General features: G+C 40.2%; 1 protein-coding gene across 12 annotated transcripts in view; it reads left to right on the top strand.

Annotated features, from left to right (window-relative positions):
- Window positions 1–13,198, top strand: part of SLC4A10 (solute carrier family 4 member 10) — a 202,024-nt gene that overhangs the window by 110,798 nt on the left and 78,028 nt on the right. For all 12 annotated transcript variants that reach the window (XR_015698619.1, XR_015698618.1, XR_015698617.1 and 9 more), the window contains 2 exons: window positions 1,873–2,019; window positions 12,846–12,984. Coding sequence is in view for 4 of the 12 variants with exons in the window: in XM_009461998.2 (XP_009460273.1) it covers window positions 1,873–2,019; window positions 12,846–12,984 (286 nt within the window). In the remaining 8 variants the exon portion in view is untranslated. The remainder of the gene's footprint in view (window positions 1–1,872; window positions 2,020–12,845; window positions 12,985–13,198) is intronic.

Below are 13,198 nucleotides of genomic sequence, written 5' to 3'. Positions count from 1 at the left end.
GTGTGAACTGATTCTATCTGTATAGGGAAAATTGTTGTATTCAGACACACACGATTGTTGTGGCATTTTAGGGCCTGTTTCCCAGTGTATTGAATAAAGAACAGTCTGGACTCAAGTCCCGGATTCAGCCCTGGAAATTAATTGAAGCGTGAACCTGAATCTGCCTTTCCTGATGCAGGTACAACCTGAGCATTGAAGTGTCACAAAACTAGGATAAGCATGCCCACTTCTGTCACAAAGCATCAGGAATGTGTTAAATTACTAAATTAAAAAAGCAATCTATTTGCATCTCTGGAAATGATTAAAGTCTTAGGAAGGGTAGCCCCATTCCTTTCAAAATATTGTTTTGTTTTTTTTTTCTACCCAAGGAAGGGGACAAGGAAGTGTTGAGTACTACATTACTGCTGTCCTTCAGTATCTTTTTAATGAATTCTTTTTATGGAATACATTTCTCCGTGTTTCATGCACCACTGATTGCAATACATTTGAATTACACCAAAGGCAGCAGTTCTCTTTAAATCATTTCTTGGGTTAAATGTAATAAACAAGAAGAAAGAGGTATCAAAATAAATTAATAAATAAGTAATTCAACTTCTGGCCTTTGCTTCAGAAAAATCTCCTGATTCCACAAGAATAGTCTCCCCAAAATTGATGCCTCTGCTTTCTGGTCTCCTCTACATGAATCAAAGTTGGGGAAGTAACTAGTGTGGTGTCCAGAGCCTTTTCTCCAGCTTTTTTAGCCCCGCCTCTGAACAGAATTCCTGTCAGCTTTGAATTTCTTTGATGTATCGTGACAGATGCTGCCTTGCTCTGTTTTCTGCCCCCGCTGGAGTCTCCATGGGATTAGAGATCACGTGCTACCTTAGTTTAACGTTCTTGACCTTTTTCAGATGATTGACGCTGCTGAATGATTACAGCAAAGCAGCAATTATCCACTAGCTGTATTATGCTCATTTCAGGGAGAAAATAAATGTTATTTGAGATAAGTAATCTGGACTGTGTCTTTCTGCTGAGTAAATGTAGGAGACCTGCCTGTAGTGAGTCATGATTCCTTTCCCGTTTGTTCTGTTTTGGGCTACTTTCTGCACGTTTCCCCTGTGCTCTTCCCCTTCTAAATGCTTTACTGTGCTCCGACCTTGTTAGCCCACATAGCTAAGAGAGCTAAATCTTTTGGGCTTGATCAGCAACATAAAATTCCTCAGGCTCAAAGATGGTGGCAGGCATGGCAATGGGTACCTTGTTATGTATTTTAAAAAATAAAATAGAAGAAATGAAAACACCCTAAGCTACCAGCAATGTATTTATGATGTGAGCACATGAAGTTGTATAGAGATTTTGCAGTCTAGCTTCCATAGTGTTTTATTGTTTTTTCAGTGTCCTTTTTTTTTTTTTTCCCCTTCAGTGAATTTCCCACAAGAATTCTGTCAAGGTTTGGCTCATAAATAGCAATGAGTTTTGTAAAGTTCCTGTATACAAAAAGCAAACGGCAACTTTACCAAATGTTCAGTGCAAAGAGATCCATGTGTCTGTTCATGTTACTGTTTTGGAAGACATTTTACAGAACACCTGTCTGGCTTTAATGAAAGTTCACACACAGAGATGCAAATTTGAAGGAAAAAAAATATAAATCTGGCACTGCATCATACAGGACAAAATCCCAGTATTGAAGTCCTTATCAAGGTGGTTGTATGTCTGTGACACTACATCATTATTGTAATCAATAATGTTATGACTGTTAACATTAGAATAATCAATACTATACAGTTACACAATTATAATAATTATTATACTGTTAATGCTATTATGGTTATTAATATTGTTATTATGTTGTCACAGCCCCTTTTTAAAAGGTAACTTTTTTTTTACCTATAGGCCATCGAACATTGTTCATTGGAGTTCACGTGCCACTCGGTGGAAGGAAAAGTCACCGACGCCATAGGCACCGTGGACATAAACACAGAAAGAGAGACAGAGAGCGAGATTCAGGATTAGAAGATGGGAGAGAGTCTCCTCCTTTTGGTAAGATAAATTTTATTTTTGCATAGATCTTTTAATAATAAACACCAGTATGGTTATGCATGCTCTGTCCTGTTGTGGCTTGGACATGATTAGCAGTGGGGTTTTGAAGAACCCACCAGAGCCTCTCCAATCTCTGCTGGAAAGGCAAGATTTGTTTCTCTGATGAAGGGCGGCAGCCACTGGCAGTCAATACATGAGAAATCTCAGTAATTTCTACCACTGTAGGAGACTGTCCATGAGTGTTCTCTAAAGGTAGACTGCCACTACCACTGAGAGGGGGTAAGTGCTTTATGGCATCAGCTGCCCTCAGTGAAGATTCTGGAGTATTTGCCCCTAAAATGTAATATAGAGGAGTTGTGGTTCTTTACAATTAGTTTTGTAATAATGTTAATGTTACTGAAGCTGCAATGTTTTATCAGATATAAACTGTGATCCAGGTTGTGTTTGCCTTTTTCCTTACGTGACACTGTAACGTGCCATTGTGAGATAAGTCTGCTAAAAGAGGACTTGAGAGCAAACAGGAAAAAACACCTTTCGATAAACAAACCTGATACAAAACTCCTAAAATTCTCAAAATTTTGAATTAAAAAACATTACAGAGAACAGAAGAAGGTAGTCACGAATAAATTAGTCAAGCTTTGTCTCAAAGCACATGACAATAATATTTGCTATTCAGAAATAAAAAGCGCATGTGCTGAAATGTCCAAGGCTATAGTAAGTGTTGAAAATGTAACGGAAGCATGTATAGAAAACAATTTGTCAGTGTGCAACAGAAGAACATTTTTAAAGCATTAGGGAAATGTGCCAATGTAATTTCAGGTTACAGAATAGTAATTATAAGACTTTCTTTTAATCTGAAGTTTGTATTATGTATGTAGAAAGCTTTGGAGCAAGTAGATTATAAGTGCTGATGGTTAAGTATATTGTAAAGAGCTTGAAACACTCAAATCTTCCACAATGAATTATACTGAGAATGAAATAAAGTCAAGACTTTTTCAAACTTAGTAGATACGAGTTATGTTTTGAAGACTGAACAGTGAAGAAAAAATTGGCTGTGGTGGTTCTGTCTGGAATGTATTTCAAATGTATGAAGACCCAATACTATATTGAAACCAGATTCTTGGAAAACAACAAAGTTCATAAATTATTAAAATAGTTTTCAAAAAGAATATGCATATATACATATAATGTCAGATTAAAAAGAAACAATTGAAAGTTACATTAGCCAAGAAGTGAGATCTCTTAAACTATGAAGCAATGTCTTCTGTTGAGTCATCTGGTTTTATTTAAGTGCCAGTATGTGATGCATTTTGGCTGAGAACTTAGCTCTGTTCTTTCAACTTCTGGAGACCTAGGCTTGTGTCCTTCCTAATGTCAAAAGTAAAAAAAAAAAAAAAAAAAAAAAAAAAAAAAAAAAGAAATTAGTTGGCTGAATCTGCCCTTAATAGTCTTTGACAGTTGTGCATACAGTAAAATGCACTGTTCAGCACAATTCTGTGTTAAGTGGAAATCAGCCTATGTTCAAGAGAGCTCCAAGAGTGGAATAGCAGTAATACGAAAAAGATAGTTTTGAAGAGCATTTGTAACTTGGTGTTCACAGCACTTGTCCACAGGCGTACTTGTTTGAAATAAGTGCAGTCCTGCACTTATTTCAAAGTCACATTTTCACTTGCAAAGGTATTATAAGTACCAGTTAAAGGGTGTGTTGGTCATGTCACGTAAATTATTACTTTTATAAAGCTCAGGACAGACAAGATTGAGGCCAGAAACATTCAAGTCTCCTCTGGATCCAGAATGCTGAAGATACTCTTCAGAATGCTTGGGTGATAACAATTCAAAAGAAACCAAAGACAGAACTACCAAGCATTCAGAAAAACCTGGAAATATCCAATTTTTCCACTCTGAAATAATATCTAAGTAGTAAAATTTGAGGATTTTTCCCCTTGGCTATCTGATTCCCAGAAGTTTGGCCAGAGAACCAGACTTTGACTGAGCTTTGACATCTGTCCATCCAGGCAGAAATGTGGCATCCCATAGACAACAGTGAAAGGGATTTGCCTTATGAAGGCAAATCTGAAAATTATACAGTGATGGAGGGGGTTAAGCACAGTCAGAGCAGGCAGACAAAATTATACAGGGATTAACTGTAGTCTGTATTCACATCTTCGCTTTTACTATGCATTTTTCTTAACGGGAGTTTCAGACAGGTGGTTGTGCTGCCTGGGGAGAAGCACTGCCTTTAGAGAGAATATAAGCATAGTTTTTCTATGCTTTATTTACACAGAGGGAGCAACAGATACTTCCTGCACTAAATCTGAATCCACTAAACCTCAGTAACGCTTCTTAGCTCTCATTCCCCGTGACCACGAGGTTGTAAGAGAACCCAGAGGCTGGAGGAAGTTGCAAGGAAGACAAATTCACTTCCTACTCTTGATGCATAACTTAATATGAGGGACTGTGCTGCCTAAGAGAGCAGATCCAAAATAGTCCCTTAATTTATGAATCATTCTGATTTAACTGAACATGCAGAAATGCTTAGCTCCCTCTCGCCATATACCCCTTTTAACACGTTTCTGCTGAATAGTAGGAGGCTGTATTCTTGGGCACTGGCGGGGAGGAGAGGAAAGAAAAACCATTTCAACGAGCAGGTGCAAGAAGAAAGATAGAGAAAATAAGCACTGTGAGACCAGCTGATAGAAAACAGTGCTTTGAAGTAAGTCAGACAAATACATTAGGATTTTTATGATACAAGAGAATAAATTAGCAGTGTTTTGAAGCAGTGAAGTATGAAAGGAGGTATAATAAAAGCCAAAGATGCAACAGCTGAACAATAGAGAATGCTGGAACAAGTAAAGGCCTGAAATACTCAGACATGAAGTGCTCCAGACTGCTTAGTTAACCAAGCATGGGATGAAGAATTATTTTTTGTCATAATTTATACCTGTATAATTTATGACTTCATCTGTGAAGTACCATTAGGTGCAGATCTTGCTCTGCTCTCACTGCTTCGGGCAGCTGTGCAGTGCATATAGTGCTGTGGGGCTGTGCAGGCCCCACTCAGAGTGGACAGGTGCCACCTGGTTCCTCTCCAGTGAAAAACAATTTCTTAAACAGTTTTCTTTGTATCAACATGGCTAGAAAACACCTGTGTTCAATGTAATGCCCATGGCTGGAAGTTTCCTGGTAATCCCTTTGAATCCTGGCTGGGAAAGCTGCACCAGCTACTTTCTGAGGGAATGTTTTTGCAGAGAATAGATTTTTTACAATATTCTGACGGCAGCTCAGAAGCTTTTTTTTTTTTTCATCTCCTACTGTCACTTTTCAAAAATAACCTGAGTGTTCTCAGTGTGCAGATTCAGAGCTTGTAGACAAATAATATGTAGAACATGTAGTTAGTGGAATAAAAAGGAGCAGAGTCCTGTCATCTTGGGGGCACAGATCAGTTACTCAGGTTTTATTTTTGTTTTCCCCACACCTGATTCTTGCTGTCTGTCTGTTGCCTCTTGATGAGATGAGGTTGTACAAGATGTTTCTATTTTGCCATAATGATGTGCTTTTGAATTGCATAATTTGCAGATTACATGGCTTGCTCATGGAGAGGCTTTTTTGGGAAGTAAAAATTGTAAGCTAAGTGATTTCAAGATCTAGATTCCCACCATCTTGCCTCATAATCTTTTGGAAGAAAAGGAGAAATCCAGTGAAATTATCCACTCTAGTTAAAAATGCAGTAATGCTATTTGCTTTATTGAAGAGGTTTACCATTCCCAGCTGAAATGCTGCTGTTGTAATTAAGGCCCCAGTTTCATGCCTACTTTAAGCTCCCCTCCTCCACAGCTTTCCTTGTGGGGCGAGTATCGTGGCTGCTCTGTGAATTAAATTAGGGAATTGATGCAAATTAAAACTAGTTTGGCAAAAAAGCTGTTTCTAGCCTAGAGCAGCTCCTTGGTGCTGTTTGCTGGGAGGACAATGGGTGCCAGCCTTGGTGGGCTGCAGGGCCACAAGCTGTCCGGGTCCGCTCCGTCAGCGCTGTGGGTCGTGGCGGCACTGAAAGTCTGGTGCAGATTTCCTTTTGGCTGTCAGGGTTGCACTTGCTTGGTACGCACGTGGATTTTAGTGGCAACCTTCAGTGTTTTTTGACGTCTGCTTTTTGCCTGTAAACAGTGAAACAGATCTCTTGTATTCGCACTTATGAGCTAAAGATATTTATGTTTCTGTTTTAAAATGGGATGGAATAGGAAGACTTTAGCTCTCAGCAGGGTGTCTTTAAGGACGGGTTTTGTGAGGGTGAAGTGAACACAGCTGTGAGGACTGGGGTTTGCTTTCAGCCTCCTGTGGTGTCTTCTAGGACGAGACACTGTTGAGGCTTGCGCAAGCCAGTGACAAGTGGTGTTCCTCAGGGGTTGGTACTGGGACCGGTGCTGTTTAACATCCTTGTCGGCGACATGGACACTGGGATTGAGTGCACCTTCAGCAAGTTTGCCAACGACACAAAGCTGTGTGGTGTGGTGGACACGCTGGAGGGAAGGGATGCCATCCAGAGGGACGTTGACAGGCTAGAGAGGTGGGCCCATGTGAACCTCATGAGGTTCAGCAAGGCCAAGTGCAAGGTCCTGCACATGGGTCCGGGCAATCCCAAGCCCAAATACAAGCTGGGCATAGAATGGATGGAGAGCAACCCTGAGGAGAAGGACTTGGGGAGAAGTCCTTCTCATCAACCAAGAAGACTTGGTTGATGAGAAGCTCATGACCTGGCAATGCGCGCTTGCAGCCTAGAAAGCCAACCATATCTTGGGCTGCATCAAAAGAGGCGTGACCAGCAGGTCGAAGGAGGGGATTCTCCCCCTCTACTCTGCTCTCATGAGACCCCACCTGCAGCGTGTTCAGCTCTGGGGCCCCCAACATAAGAAGGACATGGACCTGTTGGAGCGAGTCCAGAGGAGAGCCATGAAGATGATCAGAGGGCTGGAGCACCTCTCCTATGAGGACAGGCTGAGAGAGCTGGGGTTGTTCAGCCTGGAGAAGAGAAGGCTCTGGGGAGACCTTATAGCAGCCTTCCAGTACCTGAAGGGGGCCTACAAGAGAGCTAGAGAGGGACTTTTTACAAGGACATGTAGTGATAGCACAAGGGGTAATGGCTACAAACTGAAAGAGGGTAGATTTAGATTAGATATAAGGAAGAAGTTCTTTACTATGAGGGTGGTGAGGCTCTGGAACAGGTTGCCCAGAGAAGTTGTGGATGCCCCCTCCCTGGAAATGTTCAAGGCCAGGTTGGATGGGGCTTTGAGCAACCTGGTCTAGTGGAAGGTGTCCCTGCCCATGGCAAGGGGGGGTTGGAACTAGCTGGTCTTTAAGGTCCCTTCCAACCCAAACTATTCTATGATTCTATAAGGTTTGGTTTGTTCTTTTAAAAAATCTGGCTTTAATAATCTCTAGTTTTAAAGAGACTGAAGTTTGTAATTCATGATATTGGGTGCGGCAAAGGAAGCTGAGCAGCCCTGGAGGTGAGCCTCACAGAGGACTATGCACGGTTCAGGAAAGGCTCTCTGAAGGTAATGCAAGCAAAAAAGTGAATTGCAAAGGGGGACTTCTCTTGGTTACTAGAGGGGCTTGAAGAAAGTGTAATGAAAGGACTCAGCTGACTATATTTGGTAGCTAACCTCAAACCTCGAAGGGGTATTAATGGGGCAAATTTAATTATTTGTACAGAGTATGGCTGTTAAGAGAATTCTCCTACCCTTAACTACAGGCTTTTTCTGCTGAAGGATGAACTTGGAAATTTGAATCTCTGGGCAGCTGTGGAACAGATTGCAGCAAATCTGGATTAAAATAATGTATCATAACTGCAGTTTTAAGAGTCTAGCAAAAAGACAAGAATTGCAGCTTGGGAATTATCTATATTGTCAGATCCAAAAGATAAGATTATTTGTCATAGCCCTGAGGTGATGGAAACAGTTCATGTGAAGAAAATGCAGAGAGTGCTTCCTGAAAACAAGATTATACGTATAGGGATAAAGTGCCAGGGAGCAAGCAAGGGAATACTTTCTCCCAACCTAACACATGGTTTCTAAGGTCTGTGAAGAGATTTTCATAAGTGTGCTGTATGGCTGTTTACTATTTTACGTGTACTTTAGTAATGTAAATTTTGGTTTAATTTTTACCATGTTTTCTAATTTTAAAAAAGTAATTTATGATCCCTACCTTTACTGATTGCTGAGCTGAAGGGCAAAGTCCAGTCTGCACAGGAAGGAGGTGAGGGGAGAGCCCCCATCCACCACTTCCTGGGTGAGCGCAAGCAGGAGGATGATGAATGTTTGTCTGTGTGTGAAATGATCCTTTATTTTCTGTGATCCTTTGAATTTTTCACACCATTTCCCCTTTGTTTGAAAGGAGTTGTTATGGATGTCAACTGTGTTACACCAGTTCGCTCCCTGTCTGCCGCCCATCCTGCGCAGTGAGCAATCAAAAAAAAAAAAAGTTTGTATATTTAATATTACTTCACTGTGAATGTACAAGAGCATGAGGCATGGATTAAATCTTGTCTATGATGTTTACTAACTTATGTGAACTTCTGTAACGTAAATTTTATTTTAATGTTTAGCATGTTTTCTAATGTAGAAAAAGTAATTTTTCACCCCTACATCTACTGACCCAATAAGAAGTATTAGCTTACTAATACTACCCTTAAATGCAGGTTCTCAACAGGCTTAGAAATACAGAAACCTGTTCTGACAAATCAGCTAATACAGTGTTACCAGAAATACATTTTTGCACCCTTTCTAGAGTTTATCAAGAACAGAGGACAGAATTTGGAATACATTTTATACGTACCCGAGGCTGTGTTTCTGCCTGTGGCAGGGCTTGGGCAGATTGCGTGCAGTTCTGCCTGATGGCAGGGTGGTTTGTCTCGGGAGAAATCCTGGCGCGTGCTGAGAAAGAGATGGGTATCACTCTGAATGGTGCAGTGAAGCAGGTTGGTTGCTGGGCTGAATTTATGTGGAGGGACTGAGAATGATCCTGCTTTCTTACCCCAGCCCAAGTCTTGATTTCACCTTTTTCTCTTAGGCAAGAGGGAGCAGTCCTGACCCAGAATTGTGGTTGCACTTGGGGATGTTTTAAATGGGGGAAGTGCCAGTTATGGTTCTTTCTTACATGTGTTCTGCAAGGCGGGATGATGATGTAGGCCACCATTCCCCCGTGCCTGCACTCAGCACTGTTCCAGGGAGCAGCTTTTCCTGTTGCTCTCTGGGAATTAGGTTATTAGCGGTTCTGGCTTTCAGTTCTACTGTTTTGCATGTCTGTACCCATGTCTTGCTTTTGTTTTAGGGTTGTTACTGACTTTATGAAGAGTCATAGTAGTGAGCAGTATGTCAGGTTGCTGCAGGGTCACTTCCTTTCTGCAGTACTGAATCCCAGCGTGAATTTGTGGTTTCGACAGTAGCGTATCCACCAGGTCTTAATTTTTACCCTGCAGAGGAGTTATACAGATTTTTAAACCTGGAATACTCCAGGTTTCCCGTTCATGCAATGAATTTGAGGTATCAGGGGTAGTTTGGATGTCTGTGTGAGTGCGGCACAGATGATGTGAGCACAAGCCCAGAGAAACCCACGTGTAACACAGAGTCTGGCAGGAGGCTCCCATGGGCTGGTGGAGCCACAGCAAACAGAAAGCTGCTTCAGCTTGTCCTGACTGAGATGGCTCATTAGCCGAGCAGGGGTGGTTGTGGATGGTACTCCTGCTCCTGTCGTGTACCAGACTTTCTGCCCAGTCCCAGCTGGTCCTGAAGGAATTCCGGAACTGGTGATGAGCCATTTACTTGGGAGAATCGTCAGCTGCTTATTGTGGAGCTTTAAATTCATGTTGCTTCTAATATTTCTGTGCTCTGATACAAACCAGTTGCAGTCATAGAAATACTAATGTAACAAATTAGTCCCATTCACTTAATTTTTTAGCTTAATCTTACTTTTTAGAAATGGCAATAATAATATGAAGGATTTTTTTTTTTTTTTCACGCTGGCTGTACTACTTGAAATAGGGATAGATACAGATAATATTCAAGCCAATTTCTGTTTTCCTAGACTTCAAAAAAATTTGAGTGTCCTAGTTTGCAAATATTGTGCTTCTACACTGAGGATTAAGTTATCACAGTTTGACAGTCAGCAGTTGAAGTATTCTTTCATACTGTTCTTGAATCACATGTTACTCATTTTCCATATAACACATTAATGACATATTTGGTATTTATTACTCCTATGAATAACAGCCAAATCCATCTGGCATTGCTCACATGAGTAATGCTGTTAACTCAGCTTTATAAGTAAAACCAACAGATCTGATTTTTTTTTTAAATTTTATTGTGTTCCCATTGTTTAATTCTCTTAGGGTTTTGTCCCTGAAATAAAACTATTGTACTATAAAGCTATAAGAACTATAAATAACTTTTTTTTTCAGTTTCCAGCTTGGTGTCTGAAAAGCAAGCTGTAGCTTGCAGGTTTCAGACACCAGTACAAATTCCAGCAGCAAAAAAAGCCAGAATCTAGCAGCTAGTTTTACTGGTGTGTTAACAAGGAAGAGGAGAATTTAGTGCATGTTTTGTCCTTTATATAGATTCTTCACTGTTGTCAGTCAAGTAGCTGTATGTTACACAGAAGACCCAGTAAGAGCAAATCACAGCAGTAAGGTGTTTCCTTGTTACTCCTCACCTGACTTCAAGGGATTTCTGATCCTCTCCTTTCCTTCCCACGCTGGAAGTGTGCGTTTGCATGGGTATCATAACTGTCATAAAACTGCAGCTCTGCTGTACAACACTTAGTAGCTGTTGCTGTAAGTCAGTTCTAGTGCTGATTTTATCAAGAGTACAGGATGTTCTTGGCAATGCTTATTCTCAGATTCTCACTGCAGTCCAGCTCTCTACCAAAGTAGCTTGTTTTCTGTGTTCTGTTACTAGTCATATGTGCTTGTCCTTTGCAAGTTCGTATCTTGCTGAATTTTGTCCTTCTGGGAAACAGTCTTAACAAGTTGCACACTTCTTGATGGGTGTGTACTTTCTAGTCTCAGATTAAATCTTAATGTTTGTATTTACTTTATCCTTCTCTAGAACGTACCAACATGTGGATATAAGGAACATAAAGAATTAAAAAAAATAGGCAGAGAGAGGCTGGAAGGGGATCTAGAATAGAGGTTGAAATGGTCTTAAAGGAAAAAGAGGACTGAACAGCAAGAGAGGAGCGTAATAAAGAAAAGGGTAAAGTGGAGGAGGTTGTTGCCGTTCTTTAACAATTCACCAAAAGTAATTTCTGTTCTCTTAGCTGTTCCCCTGCAGTTCCATTCTCTAGAGTTTAGTAGTACCTGAGCCCATCTCTCTCTCCCTCCTCTCTGGTACTTCTTCCTGGGTTTCATTTCCTTGCTTTGTGAAGGAGTAAGTAGGCTTGACTGTACTACATCTTTACACTCTGTTGAAGTAAATAGACCTCAGGTGAAAACTGTCATGTGTTGTTTGTGTGTGTTTCATTGCTATAGCAAGTTTGCTACTACTACTACCACCAAAAATGGTATATTTTCTGCTGAATTTAATCTCCTGTATCAGTGGCCCATTTAATTATTTTTGATCAGTCCTGTATTTGCTCTTTAACTAGCATTCAGTGAGTGCTATCATCTCAGTTTTTCCAAAATTCAGAGAGCTTGAGGATCCTATGCAGTGATGCTTTTCACTGCTGGATGGAAGATACTGTAGCTTGTCTTAAATTATGGTTGTAGAACAAAACCTCATTTCGACGATGTTCAAGGAATTGCTGAGCTGTTCTGCTGGGTAATCAATTTTTTGGTTGACTGGCACCCTGGCCCCTATCAGCTTTCACAAAGGACTTTTCGTTCCTCTCAGAAATCTAAAATACACTACCAGAAAATGTAACTATATATTTTTAGAGAGAGTGGGTTTCATCCAGAGTTTGTTCATTTGAGCTTTGCATTTAAATAAGCAAAGAGGATTTTTTTCTTTTCTTTTCTTTTTTTTTTTTTAAGACTTACAGCATTTGAGCTATGCACACTGAATATACACGTATGTTAAGGTGCTCTGTGAGTTCTGGAAATTTTCTGAGTGATATGAAAAAAGAGTAATATGTCTCTAAAGTATAGTTAGTGGTCTGGACTAAAAGGTTATGAAGAAAAATAACTGGTAATAGGAATGTAAAGAGAAGACAGACACAGGAAGAATAAAATGGGGAAGTTGGGACAGGTAAACAACTTGTTCATCTGTTCATCTACCTAACCATGTAGAAACAGTTTACATAGGGGCAGGGAATGGTAGGTGTAGATAGTGATGTATTCTTTTCGAAGTTCCCAGTCGTGTATTGACATTAGAAAGGTTTCTTTGCTTTCTTTCTCCTGCTAGGTAAAACAAAGAATGTACCTTTGGTACACCAGCTTTGTGAGCTGAGCTAGATCTGTAGATTTAGACTTAGGATGTGGCAAAGTAGTTTTTGTAACACTGGAGTAAAAGACTTTTATCACCTCTATCTATACTGCTATCTGTGCTGCCTTTTTTCTGTGAGATACCATTCCAGCTTCCAATAGTCACTACTTCTGTACATCACATTCTATCTTTAGATGAGTTTTTTTAATTAGCAGACTAGACAACTAACGTAAATATAGAGGTCTCAATCTGAAGGTGTTTGTGTATAAATGTTCTTACAGCATAACTATAATCATGTTTTCTGTGTGGCAGTAAGTGATATGGATGAAAGAGTCTGGATAATCTCATGAAATTTTAGATGCTTGCTCGGGGCAAAAAAATTGGTGTTCTGGACTTGATATTTTAATTTTTCTCCAGATACCCCATCACAAAGGGTGCAGTTTATTCTTGGAACAGAAGATGATGACGAGGAACACATTCCTCATGATCTTTTTACTGAGCTTGATGAAATTTGTTGGCGTGAAGGAGAGGATGCAGAGTGGCGGGAGACAGCAAGGTGAGTGTTTTTCAGGAGTTTTAAAAATTATCTGTAGCTATTGGTTGCTGGTATATTGAGGAACTATTTCAAAGATGTGGCAAGCTCAGGAACAGATTTTGGATATAAAGCTTAAATAAAGCAATAATATTAATGCTTAGACTGCTAGTATTACTACAGCATTTGTCATTTCCCAGAGCCAAATGTTTTCATCTGGGTTTATGAAATATAGGTC

This window comes from Nipponia nippon, unplaced genomic scaffold, assembly GCF_047370975.1.
Source record: "Nipponia nippon isolate SJK-2023a ecotype South Korea unplaced genomic scaffold, ASM4737097v1 scaffold_5, whole genome shotgun sequence".
Taxonomy (NCBI): domain Eukaryota; kingdom Metazoa; phylum Chordata; class Aves; order Pelecaniformes; family Threskiornithidae; genus Nipponia; species Nipponia nippon.
The sequence above is the reverse complement of the archived record's forward strand: the minus strand, read 5'-3'. Positions and strand labels throughout refer to the sequence as shown.